At 43.7% G+C, this 18350-nt stretch overlaps 1 protein-coding gene across 2 annotated transcripts; it reads left to right on the top strand.

Annotated features, from left to right (window-relative positions):
* The first annotated feature begins 1813 nt into the window (after positions 1–1813).
* Positions 1814–16871, top strand: RBX1 (ring-box 1). 2 transcript variants are annotated; one of them, XM_021687434.1, is made up of 5 exons: positions 1814–1949; positions 3849–3927; positions 9219–9289; positions 12229–12314; positions 15726–16871. In XM_021687434.1, the coding sequence occupies exons 1-5, from the start codon at positions 1872–1874 to the stop codon at positions 15736–15738; spliced, it is 327 nt and encodes a 108-aa protein (XP_021543109.1). In that variant the 5' UTR covers positions 1814–1871; the 3' UTR covers positions 15739–16871. The 2 variants fall into 2 exon arrangements, with proteins under 2 accessions (XP_021543109.1, XP_044771252.1); XM_044915317.1 differs by lacking the exon at positions 9219–9289 and having other exon boundaries at positions 1833–1949.
* Positions 16872–18350: the final 1479 nt, after the last annotated feature.

Genomic DNA, 18350 nt, shown 5'->3' with positions numbered 1-18350 from the left:
AATGTCACTACTCATAGAGGCCTTGCCTAATCCCCTAATTCTCCCCTCGATTTCATGACCTCGTTTTGTCTTTTTTTTTTCTTTTTGGTTTATTTGAGAGAGAGAGACAGAGATAATGAGAGACAGCACGAGCAGGAAGGAGAGGGAGAAGCAGGCTCTCCGCCCAGCAGGTGGCCCAACACAGGACTCCATCCCAGGACCCCAGGATCATGACCTGAGCCCAAGGCAGACACTTAATCAACTGGGCCACCCAGGTGCCCCTCGTTTTGTCTTCTTAATAGCATTTATTGATACCTGAGGGTGTTTTTTCCCCCAATGTATTTGCTTGTGTATTATTTCCCTACAAGGAATTTAACTCCTTCATCACCACGTCTCTCCTATTTATAACAGGACCTTGTACATAATGAATTTCTTTAATGAAGGATAAATATGCCCTTAATACCTTAATTTACTATGGGTTTTTAATATCCTGTAAGGGCACTTGGGAACACAATAAATTAGATGATAGAAATCTCAACATGGAATTATTACTCTAACAAAACTTGGGCTAAGAAAAACTGTGTAGGGTTCCTATAATGTTTTAAGGTCTCACACAATTTTTCTCTTTCCAAGTCTGGTTAAAGCTATGGTGGTGTTTTCATGGATTTGTTGTTCCTGGTTATGACCAAGATAAGGAAACAAATCGCAGTTCTTCCAGTTTGGCAATGGAGTCAATACGCTCCAATTTTCTTTTAAGAGAAAATACGAGATTTCAAATAAGCCAATACAAGATTCAAGAGTGATCTAGTCGAGTCATTTCTCTGCAAGGTTAGAGATTCACAAGGGGGGCCGGATCTAGAAATGGGAGGGTGACAAAGTACAGATGCTTTGGCTAGGAAGGAACGACCAGTAAGAATCAATGGCCAAATGCCTCACACCAATTTAAGACGTACAGCGACTGCAGATGTGACTACAAAGCAAGGAGCGAAAAGAGGACGGAAATTAGGGAGAAAGGACCCATTGTCTGATGACCAACTGAGGAACAGGAAATATGTGCTCAAGTATGTGAAGTTGAAGCCGTGTACCTTAACCAAAGGGCATTCTAGCACGGATTGGTATTTCGGGCGGGCTGGAGATGGCATCTCCCCGGCTCCCAATTCTCCTCCGCTTATTTCAGGTGGGCAGGTTAAGGCAGGAGTGGAAAATGCCTACACAGTTGGGCCCCGGAGAGGACATTCGGGGAGCTCCCGTCTCCCCGTCGAATCCTGAGCATTTCCCGAATCGGAATCAGGACCCAAACGGTGCCCGGACCCGGCTCTCCCAGGGAGGCTGCACGTCGGGCCTGGCTCAGAAGCGGGTCGGGACCTGCGAAATTGTGGGGTCTCCGGTTTCGGCAGCAGGAGGCGGGGCGCCCGCCCTCGCCGCTTCCCTGGCGGAACGCAGCGTTAGACCCGCCGGCACTGGAGCTGTGCGGCGGCGGCGGCGACGGCGGCGGGGGGAGGCGAGGCGGGGCGGGGCCGGGGCGGCAGGTCGCGGCCGAGGCGGAGGAAGCAGCCGCCGCCCCAGCTGAAGGAGTGTGGACGGGGGCTTCCCGCGGGAGCAGGCGAGGGGGAGTCTTTCGAGCATTTCCACCCGGCTCGATCACGTCGGCTCGGCCCCGCCCGGCCCCGCCCCGGCCACCGCCTCTTCCCCAGCCGACGCGGGGGCCGGAAGGGGGGGGGAGGGACCTGTACCAGCGCCTTTAAGAGGCGTGGCCACGCGCTCCGCCCCCACCTGCCCTTCCCGCGCCAGCAAGGGGCGGGGTACGGGAGGAGGTGCTGGGGCGGGAGGGGAGCGAGGCGTGCGCTGGTGCGCAGGCGCAGTGGCCTGACGACAGACCTTGTGTTTCCAAAATGGCGGCAGCGATGGATGTGGATACCCCGAGCGGCACCAACAGCGGCGCGGGCAAGAAGCGCTTTGAAGTGAAAAAGGTTGGGTCTCGCCAGCGCCTTCCTCAGGGAAGGTAGAGAGGCGCGGATCTGGCTGGCAGGCCCGAGGATGACCGAGGCGCGGAGGAAAGGGCTTCATTTCAGGGCGTTCCTGGGACCGGTACCAGGAAAGGAAGCTGGGGGGCGGGTCTTAAAGTTGATCGGCGTGACTGGGGCCCACTGCCAATGGCAGTATTGGTTTCGCTAGGAGTCTGAGGGGCCAATCACGGAGGCGCTTATTGCGATACGCGGGGTTGCGACTTGGCTGAGAGAGCCAAGCGCCTGAGCTGTCACTGGAGTGGTGGAGGGGTGGGGAGGAGTGGGTGGGGTGGATGGAAGGGGGAGTCGGAGCGATGCGGTGGGTGGAGGATGGGGGCAGTGCGGCGAAAGCCGGGACCTGAGTTCCTACTGCATTGGAGGCCTCTGAGGAGCCCCGCTGGTGATCTCCTTGCCCCGCCTCTTCCCGAAGCCCGGGGTCCTTCTGATTGAGGGACCCCAGCCCGGTCCTCGCCTAATCAAGGCCTCCCTTAGCCCTCTCTCTTAGTCCTCGTCCCCGCCGAGTTGAAGTGTCTCCAGTGTAACAACTCTTGACTCTTCTGAGAGGTCTGTTGGTTTGTCACACAGACGCCACAGTCCTGTGGTCATATCCAGAATCGATTCCCTCTGTCCAAAAAAAACAAAAACAAAAACCATGGTGGAATTTGTTAAAAAGAAAACGCGAGCCCAAACCTTGTGTCGTTTAGGAAGGGTTGACTACTAGTGGCGAACGACCTGGTGAAAGTGGGAAAGCAAAAATGTGGAACGTGTCTTTTTGCATGAAATGCCTTACAGTGGTTTGCCAACAGTTTGGGAGAAAAGCGCCGATTCCCACATAATATCAAATAAATCTGTTCAAAATGAAGACTCTGGGATAGGGAAAATGTTATTCTTGGAACATCTGGCTAAACACTGACAATATTCCCCCTCTTAGTGCTTTTTTGGTGTTTCATTGTGGGCACTGCATGCTCAGTAACAGCCAGCAGCCATATTGAAGAATAGAAATAGGGGTTTTTTTCCTTCAAGTTGAAGCTGTCGGGTGAAAAGTGCTGAAGAAGTTGAACTAGACACTGAGAATTGGGTTTGAAAGAGATGAAGGTTTTGGAAGTGGCACCAAATTAGTGGATGAAAAGGGAGTTTGGGAATATTTGTAATTGCAGAAGCCAGAAGATTGAATTACTTAAATGCCGCTTTCAGATGAGCTCTTAATTGGAATTACCTTAACTAAATATGAGTCTGGGCATGTAAAAGTTGAGAACATCAGTTTATTTGATAATAATAACTAACCAAAATTCTAGTGAATTCTAGAGTTTGTTGTGAAATAATCTTGTAAGATTTAAGTGGTGACCTTGCTCTGTGTACTGACACTGGATAATTAGTTATCCAGCTTATCCCATGATTACCCATTTTATGATCCAATCATCATCTTAGTCCATTCTGTTCCTAGCTTTCACCTCCCCACTCATTCTTTCAAAGCTGCCTTGAAGAGCAGATATTTATCTGTGCAGAAATTGAGTTCTTCAGGGGAATCTGTACAGAAATTCAAGTTTGTGCTTATTAAACCTAAAACAGGCACTTAAAAATTATTCCTGATTTTCTTACATTGATATGGTTGACTAAATTATTGTAAGCTGTAGGAGAAAATAAAGATGATTAATCTGTGTTCGTATACTCAACTGTTGGAAGAATGGGTGAGCACACATGTAGCCTGCTGTTGCCCTCTGATAAAATAAATAAGAGTAATGTAATATCCCCAAACTCTTGTGGCCAAAGAGGTGATAACTGCAGGTGCAGCATGAAATCCTGGAGTGTGTGTGTGCCTGTGTTACAAGGAGAGTGCATTGTTCCCCCTTTTTCTCTTTGCAGTGGAATGCAGTAGCCCTCTGGGCCTGGGATATTGTGGTTGATAACTGTGCCATCTGCAGGAACCACATTATGGATCTTTGTAAGTAACTGGAGGAGAATGGGAGGAAGTTGAGAAGTTACAGAGATTGTGGCTATCCTGATGTGACCAAATTTCTTCTTCCCAAGGAGATATAAAGCATAGTCAGAACACTTGGTGTCTTCTGCCTCTAGTCCGTTGGTATATTTGAAATAGAGTAGATTTAATGATATCCTGGAGGCACACTCATCTCTCAGAATAAATATACTCAATCTAAAGATGGCAAGCACACATTTAGAATGAGTTGTGGACACAGAGGCACTGTTGATTATTCCTCTATATCTCCCATCTCATACCCAGACTCAAAGGCAAAAATAGTGAAAGGAAAAAAATAAACTTTGAGCTAAAATATTCTACCAAAGCTAGTTTTTGCTTGGCAAGATTTATAAAGAAAGAAGCCAAATAAGTAAGGAATTGCAATGTTAGCCCCAAAGTTAAGAGGACATCACTGCCAACATCTAAATAGACAACTAATTGCAGTAAAGAAAGTTCATTTAAATCTCCTACATCTTCCATCATGTATAGTAGCCAGCACATGGTGAATTTGATCATAGCCGTTGATGGACTCAGGATCCTTATAGTAATAGGGGCAAGTATGTTGATCACACCAGGAACAGTTGAGGTTACTTTTTCATCCAGGTACTAAAATGGTTTGTTACGGAGATCAGGTATGAGGTAAAGAAATTTCAGCTTTCTAGAGTTGAATTTACAGGCACTTAGTTTGTAAATCACTCACCTGCCTCTCCAGCTTCATCTTGCACCACTCTCCCACTCACTCTGGTAGTTTCTTTGGCTTTCTTTCCATTCTTGAAGTGTCCATGCTCTTTTATAGAGCCCTTACATATCCTCTTCCCTCGGTGTGGAATATTCTCCCTCTTCTCTCCACTACCTTTGCCTAGCCCAGTACTGTCCAATCTAAATATGAGCCACAAATGCAAGTACATACGTGATTTAAAATTTTCTGGTACCCACATTAAAATAAAAAGATATAGATGATTTGCATTTTATTTATCCTACTATATCCAAAAAAATTTCATTTCAACATGTAAATAATATTTTAAAGTGAAATATTCTACATTCTATTTTTGGTACTAAGTCTTTGGGGTGTATTTTACACTTACAGCACATCTCAATTCAGACTGGGCACATTTCAAGTGCCCAATAGCCATATGAGGCTAGTGGTGACTTTTTTAGGCAATGCGGAGTTAAGCCATAGTTGGTCTTTGGATCTCACCTTGATCTAGCTCAGAGATGTGTTCCCTGACCATACTTAGATACACACAGGCTGTGACAGTTCTGTTAAATATTCCCAAGACCTCCTATAGTTTCCTTTGTAGTATTTAATTTAGTTGGTTCTCTATCATGTCTATGTTATTTACTGCTCTATTCCCAGCATCTAGCATAGTGTCCAGTACATAATAGGTTCTCACTAAATACTTGCTCAATGAATAATAAAAATACAAAATAGAGGAATAGTCTGTGATCATTGCAACTTGGAAAGCACCAGTCAAATACCATGTGTTGGTAGTTTGTTGACCTTGGTTTCTTTGAGTTTTGACCCTGTTTACCTTTCACACAACAGTCAAAGCAGACAGCAGCTACCATGATGTTTAATACAGATAGAAGGAACCCATCACAGAAAAACATATGCACAGTTTTAAATGTGTTTGGGTGGGGTCTTTGATTACATGCTTGCCAATTTTGTTGCTGTGCATTTTCATAAGGAGTTGTGCCCAAAACAAATTTTATTTTCTTGGGTCTCTCTTCTGTAAATAGTTAATGATTCCAAATAACCCTGTCCCCCACTTCCCCACTTCTATATTTAAGTCATTTTGTGTCTCTCTCGATGCAAGAGAATGTACTTCTTGGGAGGACCACAACAGACAAAGGCCATTAATACTCTGTCTTAGAGTTGAACACTTAAGGGATCAATGTAGGTCTTCAGTTAGACACCTACCTACTCTATGATATATTTTAAATGTTAGATGAAGTAGTAGAATATTGAACTCTTTTTTTTTTTTAAGATTTTATTTATTTATTTGACAGAGAGAGACATAGTGAGAGAGGGAACACAAGCAGGGGGAGCGGGAGAGGGAGAAGCAGGCTTCCTGCCACGCAGGGAGCCCGATGCGGGGCTCGATCCCAGGACCCTGGGATCATGACCTGAGCCGAAGGCAGATGCTTAATCGGCTGAGCCACCCAGGCACCCCTTTTTTTCTTTTTTTAAGTAGGCCCCAACGTGGGGCTTGAACTCAAAACCCTGAGATCAAGAGCCCTGTGCTCTACCAACTGAGCCAGCCAGGCACCCCAGAATATTGAACTCTTATAACAAAAAATTATGAAGTATTTTCAAGTCATGTATTTTTAAAATTTTAATTGAGAAGGTTTTTTTTATTTCTTAAGGTTTTATTTTAATTCCAGTTAGTTAACCGACAGCGTTATATTAGTTTCAGGTGTACAGTATGGTGACTAACACTTCCATACATCACCCGGTGCTCATCATGACAAGTGCACTCAATCCCCATCACCTACTTAACCCGTCCCCTCACCATCCTCCCCTCTGGTAACCATCAGATTGTTCTCTATAATTAAGAGTCTGTTCTCAAGTCCTGTCTTTTATTCATTCAATGAATACGCACATCCTGGACATTTTGCTAGGCACCAGGATAAAACAGTGACTGAGATCCAACTTTTTACCCTTAAGAAACATACCCTCTTGTTTATCACAGACACTAAAGAGAAGTCTGGTTGCCACAACTGGGCTTGCCTTCCTTTAAAAAAATAAATGGATTCGGGCGCCTGGGTGGCTCAGTCAGTTAAGCATCTGCCTTCGACTCAGGTCGTGATCCCAGAGTCCTGGGATCGAGCCCCGCATCGGGCTCCCTGCTCAGAGGGAGTCTGCTTCTCCCTCTCCCTCTCCCTCTGCCTGCCGCTCTGCCTACTTGTGCTATCTCTCTGTCAAATAAATAAATAAAATCTTTTTGAAAATAAGTAAATGGATTATGATTCTTGTAAAAAGACCTTTTTTAAAGCTGAAAATTAGAATCTTGATTTAGCAATGGCCATTTTCTAATAAATTCTGGCCTGGCATTAAATGAATAATTATATACATAGCCCTAAATAAATAAGAGTGATTATGGCTGTGCCCAAGTTGGACTCTTCTATAAAGCTTTCTTGGTCTGAAGACATCCTCTTTTGAGTCAAAATTGACACTACATGCCCTATTCTAGCTTTGTATTTATTGTATATTGCCCCATTTCTTTGTTCTGAAGAGTTGCTGAAAAACACAGTCTCCTAGGTTTTCTCCATTACCTCAGGTAATCTTGTTCCAGATGGAAGAGGGCATCCAGAAGGGTGTAGACCCAGCCTTTGCCGGTGAGAAGTTAGCCTCCTCCTAAACCACAGGGCTATCCCTGTTTTGAAAGTGTGAAATCTGTCTGCTTCCAAGATGAAACCATTGCTTCCTTAGCAGTCCTTTGGTGGTAATGCTCTTGTATTGAAGTTTAAAAGTCTCCAAGCTTTATGTATCACATGCACTAAGCTTCTGCCTTTGCAGGGGTATGACAGGAACCCGTTATGTGCTGCTTGTTTTGGCTGCTGTAGGTTGACAGTGGACAGTTACTTTCCCTGTTTAAATGAACGACTCAACTCCTGTACTCACTCTGCACCAACAGCTCAAGAACATTTTCTGTTTGAAAACATTTTACACTCGTATTTAGTAATTTTCCTTGCCACATCCTTTCTTATGTAGCATTCTAGATTGCAATCCTATCCCTCCTATATATTTCTGTTCTTTGTTAGGAATTACCAGGTAAAGAATGCATATATATTTGGCCCCCGTTGTCTCTGTTTGTAGAAGTGGTTTTGTTTGCTTATTCAAGTACCGAGAGCCTACTTTGCACATAGAAAGACAGAGTCCCTTAAAAATACTTTGACCTAGAAAAATTTAAACATGATAACATACCTTGAAATAGTTATTTATTTTAGTAATAATTATGCCTCTTATTTAGCTAATTTCATAATACACTGCACTCATCAAGAGGATCCAACTTGAAGGACATCAGATTTTATTTTCTCTACTTTTGAATATGGTAGTGTAGTCACAGCCCCAGTAAATCCTTGAATATACTGCGTAGACCCTAGACTATCCATTCCTATCAGAAGGAAAACCCTTCTCTTTGTAGTGTGAATCTGGTAGGAAAAGGAAGTTCTGTGATTTCAGACCCCTTGCCTTTCATATTTTTGAAGAATGGAAAAAATCCCTTATGGCATATAATTTCCCCCAAGACCAAATAGACCCATTCAAGCCTCAGCACTATTTGCTTACAGTTTTACTGTTTCTCACCTATGGAAGTTTGAGGTAATTGTCTCCTATTAGTCTTTCCTGAAACTTTTTATTCTTCAAATGGGAGACTCCATTTAGTTACCACCTTCAGAGAAAGCAAATTAGACATTATTAATTCTTGTTCCTTGAATATTTATCTCCAGTAGAGCTTTACTCATCAGTTCTTGATCTCAGTCAGATTTGTATTCTATTTAAATTCCTCTCTCCTCCCCTCTGTGAAATTGATATTTGGATGTATTTGCCATAATGTGCTCTGTTCACCAGACAGAATCACCTCAGGGGTAGTAAGCATCAACAAGTGCTGGGCCCCAAATCTCTAACCCATTGGCCTAACAGATTAGCTTTGTTTGACAGTGTTTTAAAGACATTTGAGTTTTGGTGCTTTCACACAGCATATACTACAGTTTGCTGCAGGCCTCTTTCCCCTCTTTTATTTTGCTTCTGTCCCGGTTCCTATGTGTCTGCCTGACCCTTTTAGAGACTGGAGCTTGTTACCCAACTAGGCCATCCTGTTGTAAGGGCCTAAGAGGCAGCATTTGCCAAGAACAGGGGGAGAAGATGCCAGTTCTCAGAACAGTAAGAGTTACAAGGTAGCTTTAGGAATTTACTAAATTGACCAAACTTGGAGAAATCACTTTCATTTGGACAGGTCAGGTTATGTTCAGAACTAAAAAGTGTCTTTTCCTTCATCACTCTGTGAACAAGGATAGGAAATCGTTGCAAAGCAAACTGTTAAGTCACATGTCTGCCTTCTATGCTTCACTCCTTCTTACACTCATTAAAAAATAATTATGACTAATGAACCGCTTGATTTTGTCCAGGTTTGCACCACCCTCACCCCTGCCTCTGCCCAAATCCTGTCCTTGTGTTACTATGCAGGTAGGGCTGCTATAGATTGAAAGGTTGTTGCTCAGGAGGTCCAGTGATCTTGTTGCTCTTGTTCCCACAGGCATAGAGTGTCAAGCTAACCAGGCGTCTGCTACTTCTGAAGAGTGCACTGTTGCATGGGGAGTCTGTAACGTAAGGAAACATCTTTCCCTATCAGCATGGCTTGTAAACATATTACCACTTTTCCTGCTTTGCCAGTCTTGAAAATAACTAGGAAAAAAAATGCCTAGCCCACCTTTCTCCCAAAAGGTATACAAATAGTAAAAAAGATTTTAAATCTTTGTAGTATTCACCTGTTACAGGTTAAAAATTATTAGTTATTGCAGGGGCACCATTTTGTCTTAATCATAAAGTGGACCCACTTTTGTTAGCAACACTTTGGGGATTCATCTTTGGGAATTGCCTGCAAAGCCTGTGGCAGTCTTTGGAATATTCTCCCGTTGGTGGATATCTTTACCTTCTTAACATCTTTTTTTAGGGCTGTATGCCTTGTGGAACTAAGTTCGGCGAATAAATTGTGTGCTCAAGGGCCCGTGTGTGTGTGTTTTAAAGTGTGGCAAATGTACTAGGTTAGAATTTTTTTTTTTTTTTAACGTGGCTCATGCCAGAAATGTTTTGTCCAGCATCATTGGACTGAATGTACAGCCTTCCACGGTGTGACAGCTGTGAAGGATAACATCAAATATGTTATTTCTAGCATGTGTTAAAAAGTCATCTGTATAGCCATATAGTCCCACTCACATGAGCTAAAATTGTCCTGTCCTGTGCCAAGGGGAAAAGGGATCCACAGCTCCCAGCATGGCACAGGCCTAAGGGGCTCTGGAGTCAGACCACCATTCCCTGTCTTTGACTTATTTGCTAAGTGACTTCAGACATCAAGGTATTTGACATCCCCAAGCCTGGGTTCCCTCATCCTATAATCAGGATGAAATTATTTTATCCTGCCACATAGGAGACATAAGTGTCACCTTTGGGGGAGGGGGCTGGTTACTGAGCAGATAGTAACTATCAGTACTTCGGCCCAGCAGGCTGAGGCTCTGCCCTACCCGAGCATGTGCTGCACCTTCTTCATTCTGCCAAGGCCCTTTGAGCAGTTCCACAGTAGCCAGTATTGGCCCAATTAGATTTGTTGTTTATGGAGATAAAGAAAGAAAATATATTGGGCTCTTTGCCTGACATTTCAGGCATACACCAAGGGCCACGTTATTTTTTGGTGGAAGGAAAAGGAAGTGAACTTCCCTTAAATTTGGCGAAGGCGAGACTAGCCCGGGGAGCTGGCCACAGAGAAGAGCTGGCATGGTGTGTCAGAGACCTCTGGACCAGTGCTGGCTTCTAGTTCTGGGTCTTCTCACCGGCTCCATGAATTAGGCGAGTCACTTGATTTGTCTGAGTTTCAGTTTCCTGTCTGCAGAATGAAAGTAATATTACCTGTCATGATTGCTTGCCAGGGTTGCTGTGAGGCTCCAATTAGGTAATACATGTTAGCATCTTCTGTGAACTGTAAAGCACTAGGCAGTGTACTTTGAGACTGCTAAATATACCCATCAACAGACCGTAGGTTATTAACAGGAAGAAAGTTGGGACCAGAGTGGTTCAGCGATGCTGTCACCTGCTCTGTAGCCTTATTTGCAGCCCCTCATTCCCTCCATCTTCCGAGGTAATTGAGGGTATAAGGATCCTGTACTGCTGCAAGGTGCCTCATGGGGGCAGGGAGCGGGGGGGCCGGTGGAGAAAGGCCTCTTGAATACCCCTAGGTGAACCTGTCCCTACTACCTGGTGATTGAGAAAAAAATGCCTCAGCTTTCTGCCTTCTAGAAGTTTTGGTTTTTTCTCTTTTTCACAGTGAGTTGTATGAGAGTCAATGAGTTGCATGAAAGGGATCTCCTAAAGCTCTCGCCCTGGGAGAGTATTTGTCCTGTTGAGTGCCCATAGTGTACTAGCTGTGGATTCCACTCTTAATTACCAAATTCTGCTTTTGTCTTTATTAAAAGACAATGGCCATGATGGCAGTCCACTCAGTGACTCTTCTCGAAGGTCCACGCATGTTGTGGTGGGGCCTGCTGACCAGATTTCGAGGCTGTTACTAAATCAAGCTTGCAGAAGCTTTCATTCTGTTGGGGTGTCAGCATTTCTCCCCTGTCCCCACCTGAGCCAGCTCATCACAGATGAGATGAGGGGGAGCACTTGCTGCTGCTGTCTTAATACTCTGCTCCAGTGAGGTATTATGAGTAACATCTGCCTGTCATTCACTCACACCAAAAAACTCACACAGATTTTCCTTTTGCCCAAATCTGAAAGTCACCTCCTAGTTCCCTGTCAGTAACCAGTTTTCTTGGTACTCTGGCCATTTTATTTCTGGCCTTGATCATGAAATAAGTCGTTTGATGATCTTTCAGCTGCTTGTGTGCAGTTTGTCCATCATAAGGCTTCCTTTTACCCTAATTTTTTTTTATCTCATTCTTTTTTTAAGAGAAAGTGCCTCACCCCTTAAAGGCTTACCAAGTACTGAGCTGTTTTAATATCAGTACATCTTTGAACAAATCTGGAAAGAAGGTCTTTTGAACAGAGCTGAGCTGGGTGTGGAGAGATTGGGGACGTGCCCATCTTGGCTCTGGGTGGGCGGCAGCGGCAGGAGACTTCCCTGCTCCTGGGGTTCCCATTCTCCAAGGTGGGGGAGGGGCAGTTGGGGACAAAGAATGGGGAAGTTTGAAATCTGCCTGTGATCAAGGGCCTCCTGACATGTGTCCAAGGAAAGTAGAAGCCTCCCCTTACAGGCTGAAAAGGACCAGGAAGCCACATTCCATCTTCCCTTTAGAGAAGGGGAGAGAGGCGCCCTTGCCAAATAATTTTTTTGTAGTGGTTACGACATTTCTAACAGATGTTCCAGTGGGAATGTCCTGTACCTGACCAAGGTGTAAGCAGTTGTTGACCTTTTGCCTCTCATTGTTTGTTGTCTCCCGTTGTTTGCTGGCCCCCCGTGTGTCACCAGGCCGCTGCCCTTGAGACATACTATCAGTAGATGGCTGAGCCTGCACAGAATGATTTTTAATAAAATGTGTCTTCTCTTCCAGCATGCTTTTCACTTCCACTGCATCTCTCGCTGGCTCAAAACACGGCAGGTGTGTCCGTTGGACAACAGAGAGTGGGAATTCCAAAAGTAGGTGTCTCTGGCTGTTTTGATGTTGTAAGACTGGGTTCTGTGGTCCGTGCCATCCTTGAGTCACCTCAAGCTGGAGGGTGCATAGTCTGAGAAGATGGAGACAGGGAACATACCTTGTTCTACAAACGAACTTTTGGTTAAACAAGGACTCGTCTATGAGGAAAAGGCACAAAGGTGTGGCCGACATTAAGTTTGCAGCCTGGAGTTTCCCAACTCCCAGGGTCTGTGAAAGTAGAAAATACGAGAATCTGCAAACTATTAAATATTTCCAGAATCACCTCCATAATAAGGCTCCCTGGGCTAACCAATGTCAGGTATCTTTGCTTTGGGCTAGAATCACATCCACCTATCCTGCTTCATTGGTTTATCTCATGCTGATTAACTCTGATATGGTATTTATGGCTATCTGAATTAAATTATTAGTATTACACAAATAAAACATGACATGGTAAATTTTTTAAAATTCAGATAGTCAAGAGGGCATACCAAAAAAATTAATTTCCCACCTTAGTCTCCTAATCTTACTCCCGGAGGTGACCATCAGCTTCCTAGTACCTCCTATCTCCGTACATGTGCTTTCATGTATGTGGGTGGATATACGTATATAATTTTAACATAAATATGAGCATCCTACATAGTAATTCACTTTGCTTTTTCATTTCATACATTTTGGAGTTTTTCCATATCCATATATATCAGACTACCTCCTTTCTGATGGTTGCAAAGTATTTTTTATGTTGATGTACCATAATTTATTTAATCAGTCCCTATTGATAGACGTTTAGGTTTCAAATTTTTCACTTGAAAATAGTGTGTAGGGTTGACCATCCTTATACATGAATCTTTGTGAATATGTGCAGGTATATTTGTAGCAGTAATTCCTAAAAGAGGAATTTCTGAGTAAAACTGTACATTTTTATTTTTGATAAAGTCAGATTTTCCTTTCCCAAGAATATGTTGTAATTTACACTCCCTCTAAACAATGCAGCAGAATGCCCCTTTCTCCATTTCCTGCTGAGGCTCTATTATCAAACTTTTCCATCTTAGTTACTCTGATAGTTGAACACAACTAGTGTTCAGTTGCATTTTTTGAATTTTGAGTAAGATTGGCTACTTTTCATATGTTTTTATGCCTCTGTGTGAAATGCCCTTTTTTGTTGCTGTTGAATTATTGATCATTTGCTTTATCAAATTTTTTATGAGAAGGGGGATTTTTATTTAAATATGAGTTTTGGGGCGCCTTAGTCGTAAAGCATCTGCCTTCGGCTCAGGTCATGATCCCAGGGTCCTGGGATCGAGCCCCTGCATCGGGCTCCCTGCTCATCGGGAAGCCTGCTTCTGCCTCTCCACCTCCCCCTGCTTGTGTTCCCTTTCTCGCTGTGTCTCTGTCAAATAAACAAAATCTTAAAAATAAATAAATTAAAGAAATAAATATGAGGTTTGATTAATAGGATATCATTAAGTTTAAAAAACAAAAAATGGGGTTCTTGAGCTTGTTAAATGTTTAGAAATCCCTTATTGGTACCGTTATTTTGCTTTTACACTTGGTTATTTATTTTGGTAACGAATTTTTGGAAGTCTTATCTAATGCACCTTCTTTTTTTTTTTTTTTTTAAAGATTTTATTTATTTATTTGACAGAGAGAGACACAGCGAAAGAGGGAACACAAGCAGGGGGAATGGGAGAGGGAGAAGCAGGCTTCCCGCGGAGCAGGGAGCCCAATGCGGGGCTCGATCCCAGGACTCTGGGACCATGACCTTAGCTGAAGGCAGACGCTTAACGACTGAGCCACCCAGGCACCCCTGGCACGTTCATTTTTTAAGAAACCTGCCAGATACTCGGTGTTTAGCTCATACCATTATCCTTCATTCAGCAACGTGTATGCTACCTAATGTGTAAGATACGAAAACGTGTGAGACAGTCCTTCCCCATCCTCGGGAGCTCGAGTTCTGAGTAGAACCATGAAGTCACACATATCAGGGCAAAAGCACTTTTCTACATTCTCAAGAGATTGGTAATTGGCTCTCAAGTAATTGGCTCTGCCATGGAGCAGGCTCCAAGTTCTGTTTTGGACCCAGACTTTCCCCTGTTGCCCATTAAATATTCCCTGGACTGAGCCGAGGCAGTGGGGGGTTTGAAGACTTCTTGTGTCGGGCTTTGACACCACCACTCTGTCCAGCCAGCAGCCTTGTCACAAGGCCATGCTCAGCAGTGCTTTGTGAAAACAGATTCCTAAGGAGCAAACGATGGCATCCTTTAATGTGATGGACTGGGTTTCCCTCCAGTCCACTAACAAACACTGGAGCTCTACCCTGTGTGGAATTTGGCACAACAACTTTTTTCTAGACAACATTCACATAGATTTCATACGAGAAGTGCTTAAAACATCTAGTAGTCCTTCAGGCTGATCGAAGCCATGACCCAGAGTTCGAGTGCCCTGGTTATTATATGTTAGACTTTGTTATAAGTATTTTATTTATTTTTATTTTTTTAAAGATTTTATTTATTTATTTGACAGAGAGAGAGACAGGAGAGAGGGAACACAAGCAGGCGGAGTGGGAGAGGGAGAAGCAGGCTTCCCGCGGAGCAGGGACCCCGATGTGGGGCTCGATCCCAGGACCCTGGGACCATGACCTGAGCCGAAGGCAGACGCTTAACGACTGAACCACCCAGGCGCCCTGTTATAAGTATTTTAATCAGAGGCTAACTGTCCATAAAGAACCGGACAAAAGATTGAGTAAGATAATAATGAAGGATTTTTGTTCAAGCAGTCCATTTATATGTGGAAGAAATTTCCCGGCCTTGTTTGTTTTTATATAATCTTGTTAGAGCCAAATTTTGGCTTTTGGGGAAATCAGAAATCACCTGAAATCCGTACCTCATTTCTCTACAGTTCTCTTTCTGCAGTGCTGAATGTAATCAGGGCGGAAATTGGACCTGGTGATAGATTTTGAAATTGAAGGCTGTTCAGTGACTATTCCCCATATTTGCCTGAGTAGCAGATTTGAAGTGAAAATAAGCCGCAGTGGGAAGGGGAGGCCGAGTGCTCAAAGGGTGTCTGAGCCACTGACTGGCGCCACCAGAGCAGCTCCCTGTCACAGCCACCGGTTCTGACTTTTCCCCTTCCCTCCCTAATACTGCCCACATCTGTCTGGTAACTGGAAGGAGGATCAGGTAGGTATAGTTGAGGCCCATGGAGAGACTGTCACTAAGAAGAGGGTAGTAGGTAAAATGTTATGCAGGATAAAATAAAAGGGGCAGAGACTTGTGTCGGCCCAATCTTGGAGTACACTTGTACTCACATCTTTTAAAAGTTTTCATTACATCTGCTCCTATGTTTTAGCAGGTTTTGTAGTCTCAGGAGGAAATTACTAAGGAATTAATAAAATAATTTACTTTGTCTTTCAGGTATGGGCACTAGAAAGAGAATTCTTCCATCGAGCTCAACTGTTCTGTTATTCATTTAATGACTTGCCCTTCTGTTACTTAATTATAAATTAGATAGAACTGTGTCTTTTCTGCTTTGTCTTTTCAGTTTGCTGTTCCTGCAGCCATATTGTATTCTGTGTCAAATAAAATCCAGTTGGATTCTAGAACAGATGCTGTCTCTTGTGTATGTGAAAAAGTGAACGTAAATAAAGGGTCCCCTCTTCCTAGGTTAGAAGGCTTCCTTTCAAAAGTGAGATGTTTCTTCATTAGAGCAGAGTTGTCCTGTGAGCACATCGCTTGGTCACAAGGAATCCTGGTCCACAGCCTGATCATGGATGGCAGTCTTGGGCAAGTCGACTCTCTGCTCCGCCCTTTCCCCTATAGAATGGCTCCTAAGAACTAAATGGCATCATATGTGCACAGAAAGAAGCTTTGGAAACTGTAAAACCACTGTACGAATGTTAACCTTGACCATGTATGTGACCTGTTGCTCTCTCTTCTTAGTTTAGAAAAATAAACGTGAAAAAATCTAATATGTAATTTTGTCTGGCAAAAGAAGAATTTATGAACTCAAGTTGAAAATTGATGTCACTTAAAATGGAATTAAAAAGAATTCAAGTTGCCTCAACCACCACCATCTTTTGCAGTTTGTTTAAAATGTCTTGGCCATGGGGGTGCCTGGCTGGCTTGGTCGGTAGAGCATGCGACTCTTGATCTTGGGGTCACGAGTTCAAGCCTCATGTTGGGTATAGAGATTACTTTAAAAAAAAAAAGTCTTGGTCATGGAAGGAATTGCCAGTTCTAAAACTAACCCAGTGGTAATGCAGTCTTTAACTGAGAAACAGTCTAGTTTACTGTATTGGTTCTCAAACTATGGTCTGAGGACTCCTGGGGGCTCCTGGAACCCTTTCAGGAGGTTCATGAAGTTCCTGTTCCACTACATGGCGGCATGAGGCCAGCTTTTCCTTATATCCTCCAGTCAAAGCAACGCACTGAATGAAGAAGCAGGCGGGAGGATCCAGCTGTCTTCTATTAGATACAAAAGAGATTTGCAAAAATGTAAAACAGTGCCACTCTCTGATTTTTTTGTTTTGAAAAATAGTGGCTTTTAATAAAAATATTTGTGTTAACATGATGGATTTTGTTCTTTTTATGTCTTTTAAATTTCTTGGTTTTGATTTCCATTTTATATATATAGATGTGTGTATATATATAGAGAGAGATAGATGTATCTGTAGATGTTCACCCACAAAGACAAAAATTCTTTGAGGTCTTTAGTTTTTAAGATCATAAAGGGATCCTGAGAGTAGAAAATTTAAGAATCTCTACCTTAGTGATTAAGAACTTCTAAGTCTTGGGATGCCTGCGTGGCTCAGTCATTAAGCGTCTGCCTTCGGCTCAGGTCATGATCCTGGGGTCCTGGGATCGAGCCCCGCATCGGGCTCCCTGCTCCGCGGGAAGCCTGCTTCTCCCTCTCCCACTCCCCCTGCGTGTGCTCCCTCTGTAGCTGTGTCTCTCTCTGTCAAATAAATAAAATCTTAAAAAAAAAACTGAAGTCTTAATAAACCTGGATCAAACCCACCTTCCTGGGGCACCTGGGTGACTCAGTCTGTTAAGTGTCCAACTCTTGATTTCACTCAGGTAATGATCTCGGAGTCATGAGATCGAACCCCGGGCTCTACACTCAGCGCAGAGTGCTTGAGATCTCTCCCTCTGCCCCTCCTGACGCTCATGCTCTCCAAAATAAATAAATCTTTTTAAAAAGATTTTTTTCCTCCGCTAACAGCTAGGCATACAGCAAGCACTCATATTGAGGGAGGTAGCTGCTGCTGTTGCTGTTAATTTAGGGCTACCACCCTTGACAATAGCTTCTTTTAAACCCGTTTCAAGTGGTCATTCAGACTGCGTGAATACTTAGGGTAGCGAACACACAACTTTTCACATAGATGACTAAGTATTTGGTGAGTTCTGCTTGAGTACTAGTACTATCGCTTGCAGAGTACAGAAATCCAGCTTCTGCTGAGGTAAGGGACTTTTATTGGCGGGTATGGGGCCATGTAGTCAGAGAAAGGGCCCTATAGGGTTACATTTGGACAGAAGAATGAATGGAACCAGGGAAACGCTGCTGGGATTCCCCGCTACTCTCCCTAGCCTCGTAAGGCAGAAAAATGATGCTGCCACCTCTTCTCCCACAGGTGCTATGCAAGAGGGACCAAGTTCTGATTCCCCAAATCCCAGCTGCGTCAGGTGCCCATAGCAGGACTAGTCGGTAGATTCCTGTGGAACATAGTGACTGCCTGAGAACTCCGTTGGCATGGAGGGTAACAGTTCCCAGAAGAATGGGAGGGATGTGGGACAGACAACACAAGATGGGTCTACTTGGAGACATGCTAGGGAGTTTTTTCCAATATTGAGCAAAAACATCTTGTAACATATATATCCAGTTATTCTTGTGGTGCCTCATGAAACTGGTGGACATGAATCTTCCCTGCGATATTAGTGAAATTATTTGCTGAGTGCCTGCTGTATGCTAACCTAGAGGACACAGCTGAGTCAGACAAATCTCTTCCCTCAAAGAGCTCACAGGACTAGTAGGAGACTGCT

The sequence above is a fragment of the Neomonachus schauinslandi genome, chromosome 5 (genome assembly GCF_002201575.2).
Source record: "Neomonachus schauinslandi chromosome 5, ASM220157v2, whole genome shotgun sequence".
In the NCBI taxonomy this organism is placed as follows: Eukaryota; Metazoa; Chordata; class Mammalia; order Carnivora; family Phocidae; genus Neomonachus; species Neomonachus schauinslandi.
The sequence above is the reverse complement of the archived record's forward strand: the minus strand, read 5'-3'. Positions and strand labels throughout refer to the sequence as shown.